Raw genomic sequence first — 18665 nt, 5'->3', positions numbered from 1 at the left:
TGCTCTTGAGGATCCTGCCATTTACAGTGTGCTTTCCGGGTGCATTTGGTCTCTTGCAATGCATCACTTCGTTCTTGTACAATTAAGCTCCATCTGCCATTTCTCTGCTCTAATACCCAACGAATATATATCCCGCTGCATCCAATCACAACCTCCCTCACTGCCCACAACTTCACCTCATTTTCATTTTGTCTTTATTTATGGATAACATCGCTTTCGGTTTCAAAGTAAAATTCCTGACCCGAGCAATGGAAAACACACTCTTCAAGGAGGGACCATCCTCACCCACACTCACCTGAGCAAGAGACTTCACTGTACTCTCCGTGTGTGCAGTTATTCACATTCCATGGGCTGGCAGGACACTGGTCGAGGGCAGGCTCTGTCCCGTTACAACTCACTTCATTCAGCCAGATGTTCCCTGTGGCCTCTCCGTTAGAGACAGCTGCTGTTACTAACCGGGCCGTCCCACAGTTCAACACCCTGCAGACCACGTTCCCTGCATTGATATCCCAGCTCGTGCCGCAGACGGTGCTCCAGGTGGAGTTATGATAGACCTCCACTCTCCCGGAGCACATGTTGTTCCCATTCACCAGACGGACGGGCACCGGACCTGCAACAGAGGGGGGATGAGGTTAAATCTGCTGCAGGATTGCATGTGAATTCCAGCAGGGTAGCCAGCAGGTCGCTCTCCGCTCCTCACAGCGCAGGTGACAGGAGGATGCTGCACAGCCACTCGAGAGCAAGACCACCCTACAAAACTTGATTCATCCACAAACCTCGACTCCCACCCCAACAGACTCTGTGTCACATTGCCCAGGAGAAGGCCCTTCATCTCACGTCACCCAACCCGTCCAAGATGCTCCCTCTACACCAGTTCCCTTTCCAGCATTCTTCCATATCCCGGCAAAGCTTTCCCATTCATTTATCTGTCCAGATGTCTTTTAAATGTTGCTTTTATTGTACCTGCATCAATCACTTCCTCTGGCAGCTCTGTCCATTCACCCACTACCCTCTGTGTGTTACCTCTCGGGATCCTATTAAATCTTTACCCTTTCACCTTCAACCTGTGCCCTCTATGTCGTCCCACTCTCATGCCCAGGGACATATATTGTGACTGACACAAAAAGCTAGAGTAACTCAGCGTGCCGACAGCATCTCAGGTGAGAACGGATAGGTGACTTTTAAGGTCAAGACACTTTTTAAGTCTGAAGACGGGTCACAAACCAAAGCCTATTCCTGTTCTCTAGAGAAGCTGTCTGATCCGCTGAGTTACACAAGCTGTTTGTGTCCATCTTCGGTTTAAATCAACATCTGCAGTTCCTTCCCACACATATGTTGCGATGTCCACATTATCTGTGCCCCTTGTGATTTTATGAACCTCTTTCAGACCCTGGTCTCTTCGCTCCAGCTTATCTGGTCTTTCCACTCCCTCTGATCTGCATGAATTCCCCCCCGGATGCTCCAATTATCTCTCATATTTCAGCTGATTGAGTTAATCGTCTGCCGGTAATTGGCCGAGTGCATCAATAAGCGTGGGAGTCTGGGGAGTTGACGGGAATGTGTGGAGAGTGATCTGAGATTAGAATGAGTGAATGGGTGATGATCAGTATGGAGTCTGTGGGCTGAAGGGTCAGTGTCCCTGCTCTATCCTCCTGTTTGCTATCTATTAACATCTCTTATTTTATCCAGTGACTACCTATAACTCAAACCCTTCACTCCTGGTAAAATCCTTCGGAATCATACCTGGGCCAGATATGGAATGAGGTTAGATTCAGAATCAAGTCAACAAAAGCTTCTGAGACTGGTGAAAGCGGAGGTGAGTCTCTGTAATATGACGTGGTGCCAGGCGTGAGAGGGGAGTGGATTAGACAGTGGGAAATTAATAGTTGAGGAGATTTCATATTCTTCCACCTAGTCACCCAACAGCATCAACGCTTCAGAGAAAAAACTCCACATTCATCCACAATTTCTATGTAACAAATACTCTTCATTGGAGGAAACATCCTCAACAAGCGCTTGATAACCTACACTATCCCTGTACATCACTGCCCCTGAGGGTCCTGCCATTTACTGTGTACTTCCCGAGTGTATTTGGTCTCTTGCAATGCATCACTTCGTTGTTGTACAATTAAGCTCCATCTGCCATTTCTCTGCTCTAATACCCAACTAATCTATATCCCGCTGCATCCATTCACAACCTCCCTCACTGCCCACAACATCATCTCATTTTCATGTTGTCTTTATTTATGGATAACATCATTCCCACCCACACTCACCTGAGCAGGAGACTTCAGCATACTCTCCGTGTGTGCAGTTATTCACCCTCCATGGGTTGGCAGGACACTGGTCGAGGGCAGGCTCTGTCCCGTTACACGTCACCTCATCCAGCCAGATGTTCCCAGTGGCCTCACCATAGGGGGAAGCTGCTGATACTAACCGGGCCGGCCCACAGTTCAACACCCTGCAGACCACGTTCCCCGCATTGATATCCCAGCTCCTGCCGCAGACGGTGCTCCAGGTGGAGTTATGGTAGACCTCCACTCTCCCGGAGCACATGTTGTTCCCATTCACCAGACGGACGGGCACCGGACCTGCAACAGAGGGGGGATGATGTTAAATCTGCAGCAGGATTGCATGTGATTTTCAGCAGGGTAGCCAGCAGGTCGCTCTCCGCTCATCACAGCGCCGGTGACAGGAGGATGCTGCACAGCCACTCGAGAGCAAGACCACCCTACAAAACCTGACTCTTCCACAAACCTCGACTCCCACCTGAACAGACTGTGTCACACTGCACAGGAGAAGGCCCTTCAGCTCAAGTCAACCAACCCGACCAAGATGCTCCCTCAATGCCAGATCCTTTTCCTGCATTCTGACCGTATCCCTTCAAAGCTTTCATATTCATTTATCTGTCCAGATGTCTTTTAAATGTTGCTTTTGCTGCTCCTGCATCAATCACTTCCTCTGGCAGCTCTGTCCATGCACCCACTAGCCTCTGTGTGTTACGTCTCAGGTTCCTATTAAATCTTTTCCCTTTCACCTTCAACCTGTGCCCTCTATGTCGTCCCACTCTCATGCCCTGGGGCATATATTGTGATCAACACAAAAAGCTGGAGTAACTCAGCAGGCAGACAGCATCTCTGGTGAGAAGGAATAGGTGATTTTTAAGGTCGAGGCCCTTTTTCAGTCTGAAGACGGGTCACGAACCGAAGCCTATTCCTGTTCTCTGGAGAGACTGTCTGATCCGCTGAGTTACACAAGCTTTTTGTGTCCATCTTCGGTTTAAATCAACATCTGCACTTTCTTCCCACACATATGTTGTGATGTCCACGTTATTTGTGCCCCTTGTGATTTTATGAACCTCTTTCAGACCCTGGTCCCTTCGCTCTAGCTTATCCGGACTTTCCACTCCCTCTGATCAGCGTGAATTTCCCCCCGGAGCTCCAATTCTCTCTCATATCTCAGCTGATTGAGTTAATCGTCTGACGTTAATTCCCCGAGCGTGTCAATAAAGGTGGGAGTCTGGGGAGTTGACGGGAATGTGTGAAGAGTGATCTGAGATTAGTATGAGTGAATGGGTGATGATCAGTGCGGAGTCGGTGGGCTGAAGGGCCAGTTTCCCTGCTCTAACCACCTATTTGCCATCTCTTATTTTATCCAGTGACTCCCTAAAACTCAAACCCTTCACTCCTGTAAAAATCCTCCTGAATCTTACCTGGGCCAGATATGGAATGAGGTTAGATTCAGAATCAAGTCAACAAAAGCTTCTGAGACTGGTGAAAGGGGATGTGAGTCTCTGTAATATGACGTGGTGCCAGGCGTGAGAGGGGAGTGGGTTAGACAGAGTGGGAAATTTATAGTTGAGGAATTTTCATATTCTTTCACCTAGTCACCCAGCAGCATCAACGCTTCAGAGAAAACACTCCACATTCATCCACAATTTCTATGTAACAAATACTCTTCCAATGAAGGGTAGTTGTTACATGGCAATTGTGGATGAATGTCATCCTCAACAAGCTCTTGTTAACCTATGCTATCCCTGTACATCAATGCTCCTGAGGATCCTGCCATTTACTGTGTACTTCCCGTGTGCATTTGTTCTCTTGCAATGCATCACTGCATCCTTGTACATTTAAGCTCCATCTGCCATTTCTCTGCTCTAATACCCAACTAATCTGTATCCCGCTGCATCCATTCACAACCTCCATCACTGCCCACAAATTCATCTCATTTTCATGTTGTCTTTATTTATGGATAACATCACTTTCAGTTTCAATGTAAAATTCCTTACCCGTGCAATGAATCCCACTCCTCAAGGAGGGACCATTCTCACCCACACTCACCTGAGCAGGAGACTTCAGCGTACTCTCCGTGTGTGCAGTTATTCACCCTCCATGGGCTGGCAGGACACTGGTCGAGGGCAGGCTCTTTCCCGTTACACTTCACCCCATCCAGCCAGATGTTCCCAGTGACCACTCCGTAGGAGGCAGCTGTTGATACTAACCGGGCCGTCCCACAGTTCAACACCCTGCAGACCACGTTCCCCGCATTGATATCCCAGCTCCTGTCGCAGGCTGTGACCCAGGTGGAGTTATGATAGACCTCCACTCTCCCGGAGCACATGTTGTTCCCATTCACCAGACGGACGGGCACCGGACCTGCAACAGAGGGGGGATGAGATTAAATCTGCTGCAGGATTGCATGCGATTTTCAGCAGGGTAGCCAGCAGGTTGCTCTCCGCTCATCACAGCGCAGGTGACACGAGGATGCTGCACAGCCACTTGAGAACAAGACCACCCTACAAAACCTGACTCGTCCACAAACCTCGACTCACACCCCAACAGACTGTCACACTGCATAGCAGAAGGCCCTTCAGCACATCTCCCAACCCGAACCAGGATGCTCCCTCTACACCAGTTGCCTTTTCCAGCATTCTGTCCATATCCCTACAAAGCTTTACGATTCATTTATCTGTCCAGATGTCTTTAAATATTGCTTTTGTTGCACCTGCCTCAACCACTTCCTCTGGCAGCTCTGTCCATGCACCCACTACCCTCTATGTGTTACGTCTCAGGTTCCGATTAAATCTTTTCCCTAACTACAACCTATGTCGTCCCACTCTCATGACCGGGGACATATATTGTGATCGACACAAAAAGCTAGAGTAACTCAGCGGGCAGACGGCATCTCTGGTGAGAAGGAATAAGTGACTTTGAAGGTCGAGACCCTTTTTCAGTCGGAACCCGGTTCACGAACCAAAGCCTATTCCTGTTCTCTGGAGAGGCTGTCTGATCCGCTGAGTTACACAAGCTTTTTGTGTCCATCTGCGGTTTAAATCAACATCTGCAGTTCCTTCCCACACATATGTTGTGATGTCCACATTATCTGTGCCCCTTGTGATTTTATGAACCTCTTTCAGACCCTGGTCCCTTCGCTCCACCTTATCCGGTCTTTCCACTCCCTCTGGTCTGCATGAATTTCCCCCCGGATGCTCCAATTCTCTCTCATATTTCAGATAATTGAGTTAATCGTCTGCCGTTAATTCCCCGAGTGTGTCAATAAGCGTGGGAGTCTTGGGAGTTGACGGGAATGTGTGGAGAGTGATCTGAGATTAGTATGAATGAATGGGTGATGATCAGAGCGGAGTCGGTGGACTGAAGGGCCAGTTTCCCTGCTCTATCCTCCTGTTTGCCATCTATTAACTTCTCTTATATTATCCAGTGACTCCCTATAACTCAAACCCTTCACTCCTGGTAAAATCCTCCTGAATCTTACCTGGACCAGATATGGAATGAGGTTATATTCAGAATCAAGTCAACAAAAGCTTCTGAGACAGGTGAAAGGGGAGGAGAGTCTCTGGAATATGATGTGGTGCCAGGCGTGAGAGGGTAGTGGGTTAGACAGTGGGATATTAATAGTTGAGGAAATTTCATATTCTTCCACCTAGTCACCCAACAGCATCAATGCTTCAGAGAAAATACTCCACATTCATCCACAATTTCCATGTAACAAATACTCTTCCAATGAAGAGTATTTTTTTACATGGAAATTGTGGATGAATGTCATCCTCAACAAGCTCTTGTTAACCTACGCTATCCCTGTATATCAATGCTCCTGAGGTTCCAGCCATTTACTGTGTACTTCCCAAGTGCATTTGGTCTCTTGCAATGCATCACTTCGTTCTTGTACATTTAAGCTCCATCATCATTTCTCTGCTCTAATACCCAACTAATCTATATCCCGCTGCATCCATTCACAACCTCCCTCACTGCCCACAACTTCATCTCATTTTCATGTTGTCTTTATTTATGGATAACATCACTTTCGGTTTCAATGTAAAATTCTTGACCCGAGCAATGAAACCCACTCATCAAGGAGGGAGCATCCCCACCCACACTCACCTGAGCAGGATACTTCAGCGTACTCTCCGTGTGTGCAGTTATTCACCCTCCATGGGCTGGCAGGACATTGGTCGAGGGCAGGCTCTGTCCCGTTACACGTCACTTCATTTAGCCAGATGTTCCCAGTGGCCTCTCCATCAGAGACAGCTGCTGTTACTATCCGGGCTGTCCCACAGTTCAACACCCTGCAGACCACGTTCCCCTCATTGATATCCCAACTCCTGCCGCAGACGGTGACCCAGGTGGAGTTATGATAGACCTCCACTCTCCCGGAGCACATGTTGTTCCCATTCACTAGACGGACGGGCACCGGACCTGCAACAGAGGGGGGATGAGGTTAAATCTGCTGCAGGATTTCATGTGATTTTCAGCAGGGTAGCCAGCAGGTCGCTCTCCGCTCATCACAGCGCCGGTGACAGGAGGATGCTGCACAGCCACTCGAGAGCAAGACCACCCTACAAAACCTGACTCTTCCACAAACCTCGACTCCCACCTGAACAGACTGTGTCACACTGCACAGGAGAAGGCCCTTCAGCTCAAGTCAACCAACCCGACCAAGATGCTCCCTCTACACGTAGAAATATAGAACCGTAGAAAATAAGTTCAGGAGTGGGCCATTCGGCCCTTCGAGCTTGCACCGCCATTCAATATGATCATGGCTGATCTTCCAACTCAGTATCCTGTACCTGTCTTCTCTCCATACCCCATGATCCCTTTAGCCACAAGGGCCATATCTAACTCCCTCTTAAATATAGCCATTGAACTGGCCTCAACTACCTTCTGTGGCAGAGAATTCCACAGATTCACCACTCTCCGAGTAAAAAATGATTTTCTCATCTTGGTAATGCCCCTGAGGGTCCTGCCACTTACAGTGTACTTCCCAGGTGCATTTGGTCTCTTGCAATGCATCATTTCGTCCTTGTACATTTAAGCTCCATCTGCCATTTCTTTGCTCTAATACCCAACTAATCTATATCCCGCAGCATCCATTCACAACCTCCCTCATTGCCCAACAACTTCATCTCATATTCATGTTATCTTTATTTATGGATAACATCACTTTCGGTTTCAATGTAAAATTCCTGACACAAGCAATGAAACCCACTCCTCAAGGAGGGACCATCCCAACCCATACTCACCTGAGCAGGAGACTTCAGCGTACTCTCCGTGTGTGCAGTTATTCACCCTCCATGGCCCGGCAGGACACTGGTCGAGGGCAGGCTCTGTCCCGTTACACGTCACTTCATCCAGCCAGATGTTCCCAGTGGCCTCTCCGTAGGAGACAGCAGTTGTTACTAAACGGGCCGTCCCACAGTTCAACACCCTGCAGACCACATTCCCCGCATTGATATCCCAGCTCCTGTCGCAGGCGGTAACCCAGGTGGAATTATGATAGACCTCCACTCTCCCGGAGCACATGTTGTTCCCATTCACCAAGCGGACGGGCACCGGACCTGCAACAGAGGGGGGATGAGGTTAAATCTGCTGCAGGATTGCATGTGATATTCAGCAGGGTAGCCAGCAGGTCGCTCTCCGCTCCTCACAGTGCAGGTGACAGGAGGATGCTGCACAGCCACTCGAGAGCAAGACCACCCAGCAAAACCTGACTCTTCCACAAACCTCGACTCCCACTCCAACAGACTCTGTGTCACACTGCATAGCAGAAGGCCCTTCAGCACGACACCCAACCCGACCAATATGCTCCCTCTACACCAGTTCCCGTTCCTGCACTCTGTCCATATCCCTGCAAAGCTTTACTATTCATTTATCTGTCCAGATGTCTTTTAAATGTTGCTTTTGTTGCACCTGCCTCAATCACTTCCTCTGGCAGCTCTGTCCATGCACCCACTACCGCCTGCGTGTTACCTCTCAGGTTCCTATTAAATCATTTCCCTTTCACCTTCAACCTGTGCGCTCTCTGTTGTCCCACTCTAATGACCTGGGACACAGGTGATCGACGTAGGTGATCGACATAAAAGGCTAGAGTAACTCAGCGGGCAGACGGCATCTCTGGTGAGAAGGAATAAGTGACTTTGAAGGTCGAGACCCTTTTTCAGTCGGAACCCGGTTCACGAACCGAAGCCTATTCCTGTTCTCTGGAGAGGCTGTCTGATCAGCTGAGTAACACAAGCTTTTTGTGTCCATCTTCGGTTTAAATCAACGACTACAGTTCCTTCCCACACATATGTTGTGATGTCCACGTTATCTGGGCCCCTTGTGATTTTATGAACCTCTTTCAGACCCTGGTCCCTTCGCTCCACCTTATCCTGTCTTTCCACTCCCTCTGATCTGCATGAATTTCCCCCCGATGCTCCAATTCTCTCTGATATCTCAACTGCTTGAGTTAATCGTCTGGCGTTAATTCCCCGAGTGTGTCAATAAGGATGGGAGTCTGGAGAGTTGACAGGAATGTGTGGAGAGTGATCTGTGATTAGTATGAGTGAATGGGTGATGATCAATGCGGATTCTGTGGGTTGAAGGGCCAGTTTCCCTGCTCTATCCTCCTGTTTGCCATCTATTAACTGCTCTGATTTTACCCCATAACTCAAACCTTTCACTCCTGGTAAAATCCTCCTGAATCTTACCTGGGCCAGATAGAGAATCAGGTTATATTCAGAATCAAGTCAACAATGCATTTCGTTGTCTCTGTACTGTACACTGACAATGACAATAAATTGAATCATTTCATTTCATTTCAAAAGCTTCTGAGACTGGTGAAAGGGGAGGCGAGTCTCTGTAATATGACGTGGTGCCAGGCGTGAGAGGGGAGCGGATTAGACAGAATGGGAAATTAATAGTTGAGGAAATTTCATATTCTTCCACCTAGTCACCCAACAGCATCAACGCTTCAGAGAAAACACTCCACTTTCATCCACAATCTCCATGTAACAAATACTCTTCATTGGAGGCAACATCCTCAACAAGCTCTTGTTAACCTACGCTATCACTGTACATGACTGCTCCTGAGGGTCCTGCCATTTACTGTGTACTTCCCGGGTGCATTTGTTCTCTTGCAATGCATCACTTCATCCTCGTACATTTAGGCTCCATCTGCCATTTCTCTGCTCTAATACCGAACTAATCTATATCCCGCTGCATCCATTCACAACCTCCCTCACTGCCCACAACTTCATCTCATTTTCATGTTGTCTTTATTTATGAATAACATCACTTTCAGTTTCAAAGTAAAATTCCTGACCCGAGCAATGAATCCCACTCCGACCTTCCCAACCCACACTCACCTGAGCAGGAGACTTCAGCGTATTCTCCATGTGTGCAGTTATTCAACCTCCATGGGCTGGCTGGACACTGGTCGAGGGCAGGCTCTTTCCCGTTACATGTCACCCCATCCAGCCAGATATTCCCAGTGGCCTCTCCATAGGAGGCAGCTGTTGTTACTAACCGGGCCGTCCCACAGTTCAACACCCTGCAGACCACGTTCCCCGCATTGATATCCCAGCTCGTGCCGCAGACGGTGATCCAGGTGGAGTTATGATAGACCTCCACTCTCCCGGAGCACATGTTGTTCCCATTCACCAGACGGACGGGCACCGGACCTGCAACAGAGGTGGGATGAGGTTACATCTGCTGCAGGATTTCATGTGATTTTCAGCAGGGTAGCCAGCTGGTCGCTCTCCGCTCCTCACAGCGCAGGTGACAGGAGGATGCTGCACAGCCACTCAAGAGCAAGACTACCCTACATAACCTGACTCTTCCACAAACCTCGGCTCCCACCCCAACAGACTCTGTGTCACATTGCCCAGGAGAAGGCCCTTCAGCTCAAGTCATCCAACCCGACCAAGATGCTCCCTCTACACCAGACATCATTCTGTCCATATCTCTGCAAAGCTTTACTATTCATTTATCTGTCCAGATGTTTATTAAATTTTGCTTTTGTTGCACCTGCCTCAACCACTTCCTTTGGCAGCTCTGTCCATGCACCCACTACCCTCTGTGTGTTACGTCTCAGGTTCCTATTAAATAATTTCCCTTTCACCTTCACCCTGTGCCCTCTATGTCGTCCCAGTCTCACTCATGCCCTGGGATATAATAATAAAAGTAATAATAATAATAATAATAATATCTTTTATTGTCATTGCGCATAAGATTTGTTATGCAGCTTCCATCCGATGTCATAACATAAATAACTAATAAAATTTAGATTTAGGTATCCTGATAACATGGATTGCAACATATATTGTGATCGTCACAAAAAGCTAGGAATAGTTGATTTTTAAGGTCGAGGCCCTTTTTCAGTCTGAAGACGGTTCACGAACCGAAGCCTATTCCTGTTCTCTGGAGAAGCTGGCTGATCAGCTGAGTAACACAAGCTTTTTGTGTCCATCTTCGGTTTAAATCAACATCTGCAGTTCCTTCCCACACATATGTTGTGATGTCCACGTTATCTGTGCCCCTTGTGATTTTATGAACCTCTTTCAGACACTGGTCCCTTCGCTCCACCTTATCCGGTCTTTCCACTCCCTCTGATCTGCATGAATTTCCCCCCGATGCTCCAATTCTCTCTCATATCTCAGCTGATTGAGTTAATCGTCTGACGTTAATTCCCCGAGTGTGTCAATAAGGGTGGGAGTCTTGAGAGTTGACGGAAATGTGTCGAGAGTGATCTGAGATTAGTATGAGTGAATGGGTGATGATCAGTGCGGAGTCTGTGGGTTGAAGGGCCAGTTTCCCTGCTCTATCCTCCTGTTTGCCATTCTATTAACTTATCTTATTTTATCCAGTGACTCCCTATAACTCAAACCCTTCACTCCTGGTAAAATCCTCCTGAATCTTACCTGGGCCAGATATGGACTGCCCACACCCTGAGTGCTATCCACACTCACCTGAGCAGGAGACTCCAGCGTACTCTCCGTGTGTGCAGTTATTCACCCCCCATGGCCCGGCAGGACACTGGTCGAGGGCAGGCTCTGTCCCGTTACACGTCACCCCATCCAGCCAGATGTTCCCAGTGGCCTCTCCGTAGGAGACAGCTGTTGTTACTGACCGGGCCGTCCCACAGTTCAACACCCTGCAGACCACGTTCCCCGCATTGATATCCCAGCTCCTGCCGCAGACGGTGCCCCAGGTGGAGTTATGATAGACCTCCACTCTCCCGGAGCACATGTTGTTCCCATTCACCAGACGGACGGGCACCGGACCTGCAACAGAGGGGGATGAGGTTGAAATTAGAGTCAAGTTCTCAAAACTCACCTCATAACTCTCCTTTAAACCTTTTCCTTCTCACCTTAAACCTGTGGAATTTGACAAATCCATCCCAGGAATAAAGATCTGACTGCCTCATAAATCTCCTTTAAACCTTCCCTGTCTTACCTGGGCCAGATATGGAGTGAGGTTAGATTCAGAATCAAGTCAACAATAGCTTCTGAGACAGGTGAAACGGGAGGTGAGACTGTGTAATATGACGTGGTGACAGGAGTGAGGGGAGTGGATTAGACAGGGTAGGATATTAATAGTTGAGGAAATTTCATATTGTTCCACCTAGTCACCCAACAACATCTGCGCTTCGAGAGAAAACACTCCACATTCATCCACATTCTCCATGTAACAAATACTCTTCATTGGAGGCAACATTCTCAACAACCTCTTGTTAACCTACACTATCCCTGTACATTAATGCCCCTGAGGGTCCAGCCATTTACTGTGTACTTCCCGAGTGCATTTGGTCTCTTGCAATGGATCACTTCGTTCTTGTACATTTAAGCTCCATCTGCCATTTCTCTGCTCTAATACCCAACTAATCTATATCCCACTGCATCCATTCACAACCTCCCTCACTGCCCACAACTTCATCTCAGTTTCATGTTGTCTTTATCTATAGATAACATCACTTTTGGTTTCAATGTCAAATTCCTGACCCGAGAATGGAAACCCACTCCTCAAGGAGAGACCATCCCCACCCACACTCACCTGAGCAGGAGACTTCAGCGAACTCTCCGTGTGTGCAATTATTCACCTTCCAAGGGCTGGCAGGACACTGGTCGAGGGCACGCTCTGTCCCGTTACACTTCACCCCCTCTAGCCAGATGTTCCCAGTGGCCACTCCGTTGGAGACAGCAGTTGTTACTAACCGGGCCGTCCCACAATTCAACACCCTGCAGACCACGTTCCCCGCTTTGATATCCCAGCTCTTGCCGCAGACGGTGCTCCAGGTGGAGTTATGATAGACCTCCACTCTCCCGGAGCACATGTTGTTCCCATTCACCAGATGGACGGGCACCGGTCCTGCAACAGAGGGGGGATAAAGTTAAATCTGCAGCAGGATTGCATGTGATTTTCAGCAGGGTAGCCAGCAGGTCGCTGCTACCCTGCTGGCCAAAGCTTTCTTATTCATTTATCTGTCCAGATGTCTTTTAAATGTTGCTTTTACTGCACCTGCCTCAATCACTTCCTCTGGCAGCTCTGTCCATGCACCCATTACCCTCTGTGTGTTACCTCTCAGGTTCCTATTAAATCTTTGCATTTTCACCTTCAACCTGTGCCCTCTATGTTGTCCCACTCTCATGCCCAGGGACATATATTGTAACTGACACTAAAAGCCAGAGTAACTCAGCGGGCAGACAGCATCTCTGGTGAGAAGGAACAGGTGATTTTTAAGGTCGAGACCTTTTTCAGTCGGAAGCCGGTTCACGTACCGAAACCATTTCCTGTTCTCTAGAGAGGCTGTCTGATCCGCTGAGTTACACAAGTTTTTGTGTCCATCTTTGGTTTAAATCAACATCTGCAGTCCCTTCCCACATATATGTTGTGATGTCCACGTTATCTGTGCCCCTTGTGATTTTACGAACCTCTTTCAGATCCTGGTCCGTTCACTCCAGCTTATCTGGTCTTCCCACTCCCTCTGATCTGCATGAATTTCCCCCCCGGATGCACCAATTCTCTCTCATATCTCAGCTAATTGAGTTAATCGTCTGGCGTTAATTCCCCGAGTGTGTCAATAAGGGTGGGAGTCTGGGGAGTTGACTGAAATGTGTGGAGAGTGATCTGAGATCTGAGATTAGTATGAGTGAATGGGTGATGATCAGTGCGGAGTCTGTGGGCTGAAGGGCCAGTTCCCCTGCTCTATCCTCCTGTTTAACTTCTATTATTATTCTCTTATTCTATCCAGTGACTCCCTATAACTCAAACCTTTCACTCCTGGTAAAATCCTCCTGAATCTTTTCAATAGACAATAGACAATAGGTGCGGGAGTAGGCCATTCAGCCCTTCGAGCCACCACCGCCATTCAATGTGATCATGGCTGATCATCCCCAATCAGTACCCCTTTCCTGCCTTCTCCCTATATCCCCTGCCTCCGCAATCTGTAAGAGCTCTATCTAGCTCTCTCTTGAAAGCATCCAGATAACCTGACTCCACCACAGGCTCACCACTCCCTGTGACAAAATGTGTTTATCGTCTCCGTTCTAAATGGCTGATTCCTTATTCTTAAACTGTGGCCCCTGGTTGTGGACTCCCCCAACATCGGGAACATATTTCCTGCCTCTAGCGTGTATAAACCCTTAACAATCTTATATGTTTCAATGAGATAGAAACATAGAAACATAGAAATTAGGTGCAGGAGTAGGCCATTCGGCCCTTCGTGCCTGCACCGCCATTCAATATGATCATGTCTGATCATCCAACTCAGTATCCCGTACCTGCCTTCTCTCCATACCCCCTGATCCCCTTAGCCACAAGGGCCACATCTAACTCCTCTTAAATATAGCCAATGAACTGGCCTCAACTACCCTCTGTGGCAGAGAGTTCCAGAGATTCACCACTCTCTGCGTGAAAAAAGTTCTTCTCATCTCGGTTTTTAAAGGATTTCTCCTTTATCCTTAAGCTGTGACCCCCTGTCCTGGACTTCCCTAACATCGGGAACAATCTTCCTGCATCTAGCCTGTCCAACCCCTTAAGAATTTTGTAAGTTTCTATAACATCCCCTCTCAATCTTCTAAATTCTAGAGATTATAAACCAAGTCTATCCAGTCTTTCTTCATAAGACAGTCCTGACATCCCAGGAATCAGTCTGGTGAACCGTCTCTGCGCTCCCTCTATGGCAATAATGTCCTTCCTCAGATTTGGAGACCAACACTGTACGCAATACTCCAGGTGTGGTCTCACCAAGACCCTGTACAACTGCAGTAGAACCTCTCTGCTCCTATACTCAAATCCTTTTGCAATGAAAGCTAACATACCATTCGCTTTCTTTACTGCGTGCTGCACCTGCATGCCTACCTTCAATGACTGGTGTACCATGACACCCAGGTCTCGCTGCATCTCCCCCTTTCCCAATCGGCCACCATTTAGATAATAGTCTGCTTTCCTGTTTTTGCCACCAAAATGGATAACCTCACATTTATCCACATTATACTGCATCTGCCAAACATTTGCCCACTCACCCAGCCTATCCAAGTCACCCTGCAGTCTCCTAGCATCCTCCTCACAGCTAACACTGCCCCCCAGCTTAGTGTCATCCGCAAACTTGGAGATATTGCCTTCAATTCCCTCATCCAGATCATTAATATATATTGTAAATAGCTGGGGTCCCAGTACTGAGCCTTGGGGTACCCCACTAGTCACTGCCTGCCATTGTGAAAAGGACCCGTTTACTCCTACTCTTTGCTTCCTGTTTGCCAGCCAGTTCTCTATCCACATCAATACTGAACCCCCAATGCCTTGTGCTTTAAGTTTGTGTACTAATCTCTTATGTTGGACCTTGTCGAAAGCCTTCTGGAAGTCCAGATACACCACATCCACTGGTTCTCCCCTATCCACGCTACTAGTTACATCCTCGAAAAATTCTATAAGATTCGTCAGACATGATTTACCTTTCGTAAATCCATGCTGACTTTGGCCAATGATTTCACCACTTTCCAAATGTGCTGCTATCCCATCTTTAATAACTGACTCTAGCAGTTTCCCCACTACCGATGTTAGACTAACTGGTCTGTAATTCCCCATTTTCTCTCTCCTCCCTTCTTAAAAAGTGGGGTTACGTTTGCTACCCACCAATCTTCAGGAACTACTCCAGAATCTAAAGAGTTTTGAAAGATTATTACTAATGCATCCACTATTTCTGGAGCTACTTCCTTAAGTACTCTGGGATGCAGCCTATCTGGCCCTGGGCATTTATCGGCCTTTAATCCATTCAATTTACCCAACACCACTTCCCGGCTAACCTGGATTTCACTCAATTCCTCCAACTCCTTTGTCCCGCGGTCCCCTGCTATTTCCGGAAAATTATTTATGTCTTCCTTAGTGAAGACGGAACCAAAGTAGTTATTCAATTGGTCCGCCATATCCTTGTTCCCCATGATCAACTCACCTGTTTCTGACTGCAAGGGACGTACATTTGTTTTAACTAATCTCTTTCTTTTTTCATATCTATAAAAACTTTTGCAGTCAGTTTTTATGTTCCCTGCCAGTTTTCTTTCATAATCTATTTTTCCTTTCCTAATTAAGCCCTTTGTCCTCCTCTGCTGGTCTTTGAATTTCTCCCAGACCTCCGGTATGCTGCTTTTTCTGGCTAATTTGTACGCATCATCCTTCGCTTTGATACTATCCCTGATTTCCCTTGTTATCCATGGACGTACTACCTTCCCTGATTTATTCTTTTGCCAAACTGGGATGAACAATTTTTGTAGTTCATCCATGCAGTCTTTAAATGTCTTCCATTGCATATCCACCGTCAACCCTTTTAGAATTAATTGCCAGTCAATCTTGGCCAATTCACGTCTCATACCCTCAAAGTTACCTTTCTTTAAGTTCAGAACCATTGGATGAAAGGATACCCTCTCATCCTTCTAAACTCCGGAGTGTACAAGCCCAGCTGCTCCATTCTCTCAGAATATGACAGTCCCGCTATCCTGGGAATTAACCTTGTAAACCTACGCTGCACTCCCTCAATAGCAAGAATATCCTTCCTCAAATTAGGCGATCAAAACTGTACACAATGCTCCAGGTGTGGTCTCACTAGGGCTCTGTACAACTGCAGAATTACCTCTTTGCTCCTATATTCGATTTGTCTTGTTATAAAGGCCAACATGCCACGGCCTGCTGTACCTGCATGCTTACTTCCATTGACCGATGTACAAGGACCACCAGATCCCGTTGTACTTCCGCTTTTCCCAACTTGATGTCATTTAGATAATAATCTGCCTTCCTGTTTTTGCTACCAAAGTGGATAACCTCACATTTATCCGCTTTAGACTTCATCTGCCATGCATCTGCCCACTCACCCAACCTGTCCAATCACCCTGCACTCATAGCATCCTCCTCACAATTCACACTGCCACCCAGCTTTGTGTCATCTGCAAATTTGCTAATGTTACTTTGAATCCCTTCATCCAAATCATTGATGTATATTGTAAATAGCTGCGGTCCCAGCACCGCGCCTTGCGGTACCCCACTAGTCACTGCCTCCCATTCTGAAAGGGACCTGTTAATCCCTACTCTTTGTTTCCTGTCTGCCAACCATTTCTCTATCCATGTCAGCACTCTACCCCAACACCATGTGCCCAAATTTTGCCCATTAATCTCCTTAGTGGGACCTTATCAAATCCTTTCTGAAAGTCGAGGTACACTATATCCACTGGCTCTCCCTTGTCCATTTTCCTAGTTACATCTTCATAAAATTCCAGAAGATTAGTCAAGCATGATTTCCCCTTCGTAAATCCATGCTGACTCGGACCGATCCCGTTACTGCTAACCAAATGTTCGGCTATCTCATCTTTTATAATTGACTCCAGCATCTTCCACACCATCGATGTCAGGCTAACTGGTCTATAATTCCCTGTTTTCTCTCTCTCGTCATTCTTAAAAAGTGGGATAACATTAGCTACCCTCCAATCCAGGAACTGACCTGAGTCAATAGAGCATTGGAAAATTCTCACCAATGCTTCCACGATTTCTAGAGCCACTTCCTTATCTACCCTGGGATGCAGACCAGCAGGCCCTGGGGATTTATCAGCCTTCAGACCCATCAGTCCACCCAACACCATTTCCTGCCTAATGTGGATTTCCTTCAGTTCCTCTGTCACCCCTTACCCTTTGGCCACTACTATATCAGGAAGATTGTTTGTCTCCTCCTTAGTGAAGACAGGTCCAAAGTACCTGTTCATCTGCCATTTCCTTGATCCCCATAATAAATTCACCTTTTTCGGTGTTTAAGGGTCCAACTTTGGTCTTAACTAATTGTTTCCTCTTCACATACCTAAAGAAGCTTTTACTATCCTGCATTATATTCTTGGCTAGCTTACCGTTGTACCTGATCTTTTCTCCCCGTATTGTCTTTTTGGTTATCTTCTGTTGTTCTTTAAACATTACCCAATCCTCTTGCTTCCCGCTCATCTCTGCTACGTTATACATCTTCGCTTTAATTTTTATACCGTCCCCGACGGCCTGATGTCAGCCATGGTCGTCCCTTTCTCCCCTTGAAATCTTTATTCCTCCCAGGAATGACTGATCCTGCACCTTCTGTATTATTCCAAGAAATACCTGTCATTTTTGTTCCACAGTCATCCCTGCTCGTGTATCTTTCCAGTCAACTTTGGCCAGCTCCTCCCTCATGGCCCCATAGTCCCCTTTATTCAACTATAACACTGACACCTCCGATGTACCCTTCTCCCTCTCCAATTGTAGATTAAACCTGACCATGTTATGGTCACTGCCTCCTAATGACTCATGAACCTCGAGGTCCTTTATCAAATATTAACACTAAATCCAGAATTGCCTTCTCCCTGGTAGGCTCCAATACAAGCTGTTCAAAGAATCCATCACAAAGGCACTCTGTGTCCCTTTCTTCGGGTCCAGTACCAACCTGATTTTCCCAGAATACCACGAGGTACCGGAAGCAGTCCAGAGATAACCACCCTAGAAGTCCGGCATTTCAGTCTACTTCCCAACTCTCTGAACTCATGTTGGAGAACCTCCTTCCTCATCTTCCCGATTTCATTTGTGCCTACGGGCACGACTACTGCTGGCTGTTCACCTTCTCTCTCTCTTGAGGATATTCTGAATTCGGTTCATGACATCCTGAACCTTGGTACCAGGGAGGCAACCGGCCATCCTCGTATCTCGTCTGCCTCCACAGAATCTCCCGTCCACTCCTCGGACAATGGAGTCACCCACCACTTGGGCTCTACCCGACGTCGGTCTCGCGGGTTGAGTCCCATCTCTAGGATTGGAGCCACCAACGTGTCCGCCGCTCGGACTGGATACATCGACTCCCCGGACAGTTCCCAAGAGGGCGTACCTGTTTTCTTTAGG

At 47.4% G+C, this 18665-nt stretch overlaps 2 protein-coding genes across 2 annotated transcripts; both read right to left on the bottom strand.

Moving 5' to 3' along the window:
* Positions 1-6083: 6083 nt before the first annotated feature.
* Positions 6084-8377, bottom strand: LOC129698394 (CD5 antigen-like). The gene is made up of 2 exons (XM_055637525.1): positions 7538-8377; positions 6084-6713 (listed from the first exon to the last, which is right to left on the bottom strand). Exons 1-2 carry the CDS (start codon positions 7815-7817, stop codon positions 6328-6330), a joined length of 666 nt encoding a protein of 221 aa, XP_055493500.1. The 5' UTR covers positions 7818-8377; the 3' UTR covers positions 6084-6327.
* Positions 8378-8894: 517 nt separating this feature from the next.
* On the bottom strand, positions 8895-12881 carry LOC129698451 (soluble scavenger receptor cysteine-rich domain-containing protein SSC5D-like). Its single transcript, XM_055637597.1, has 4 exons — positions 12327-12881; positions 11243-11557; positions 9641-9955; positions 8895-8983 (listed from the first exon to the last, which is right to left on the bottom strand). The coding sequence occupies exons 1-4, from the start codon at positions 12604-12606 to the stop codon at positions 8895-8897; spliced, it is 999 nt and encodes a 332-aa protein (XP_055493572.1). The 5' UTR covers positions 12607-12881.
* Between the last annotated feature and the right edge of the window lie 5784 nt (positions 12882-18665).

The sequence above is a fragment of the Leucoraja erinacea genome, chromosome 6, assembly GCF_028641065.1.
Source record: "Leucoraja erinacea ecotype New England chromosome 6, Leri_hhj_1, whole genome shotgun sequence".
Lineage (NCBI taxonomy): Eukaryota > Metazoa > Chordata > Chondrichthyes > Rajiformes > Rajidae > Leucoraja > Leucoraja erinaceus.
Note: the sequence above shows the minus strand (reverse complement) of the source record. Positions and strands in the feature narration are given on the sequence as shown.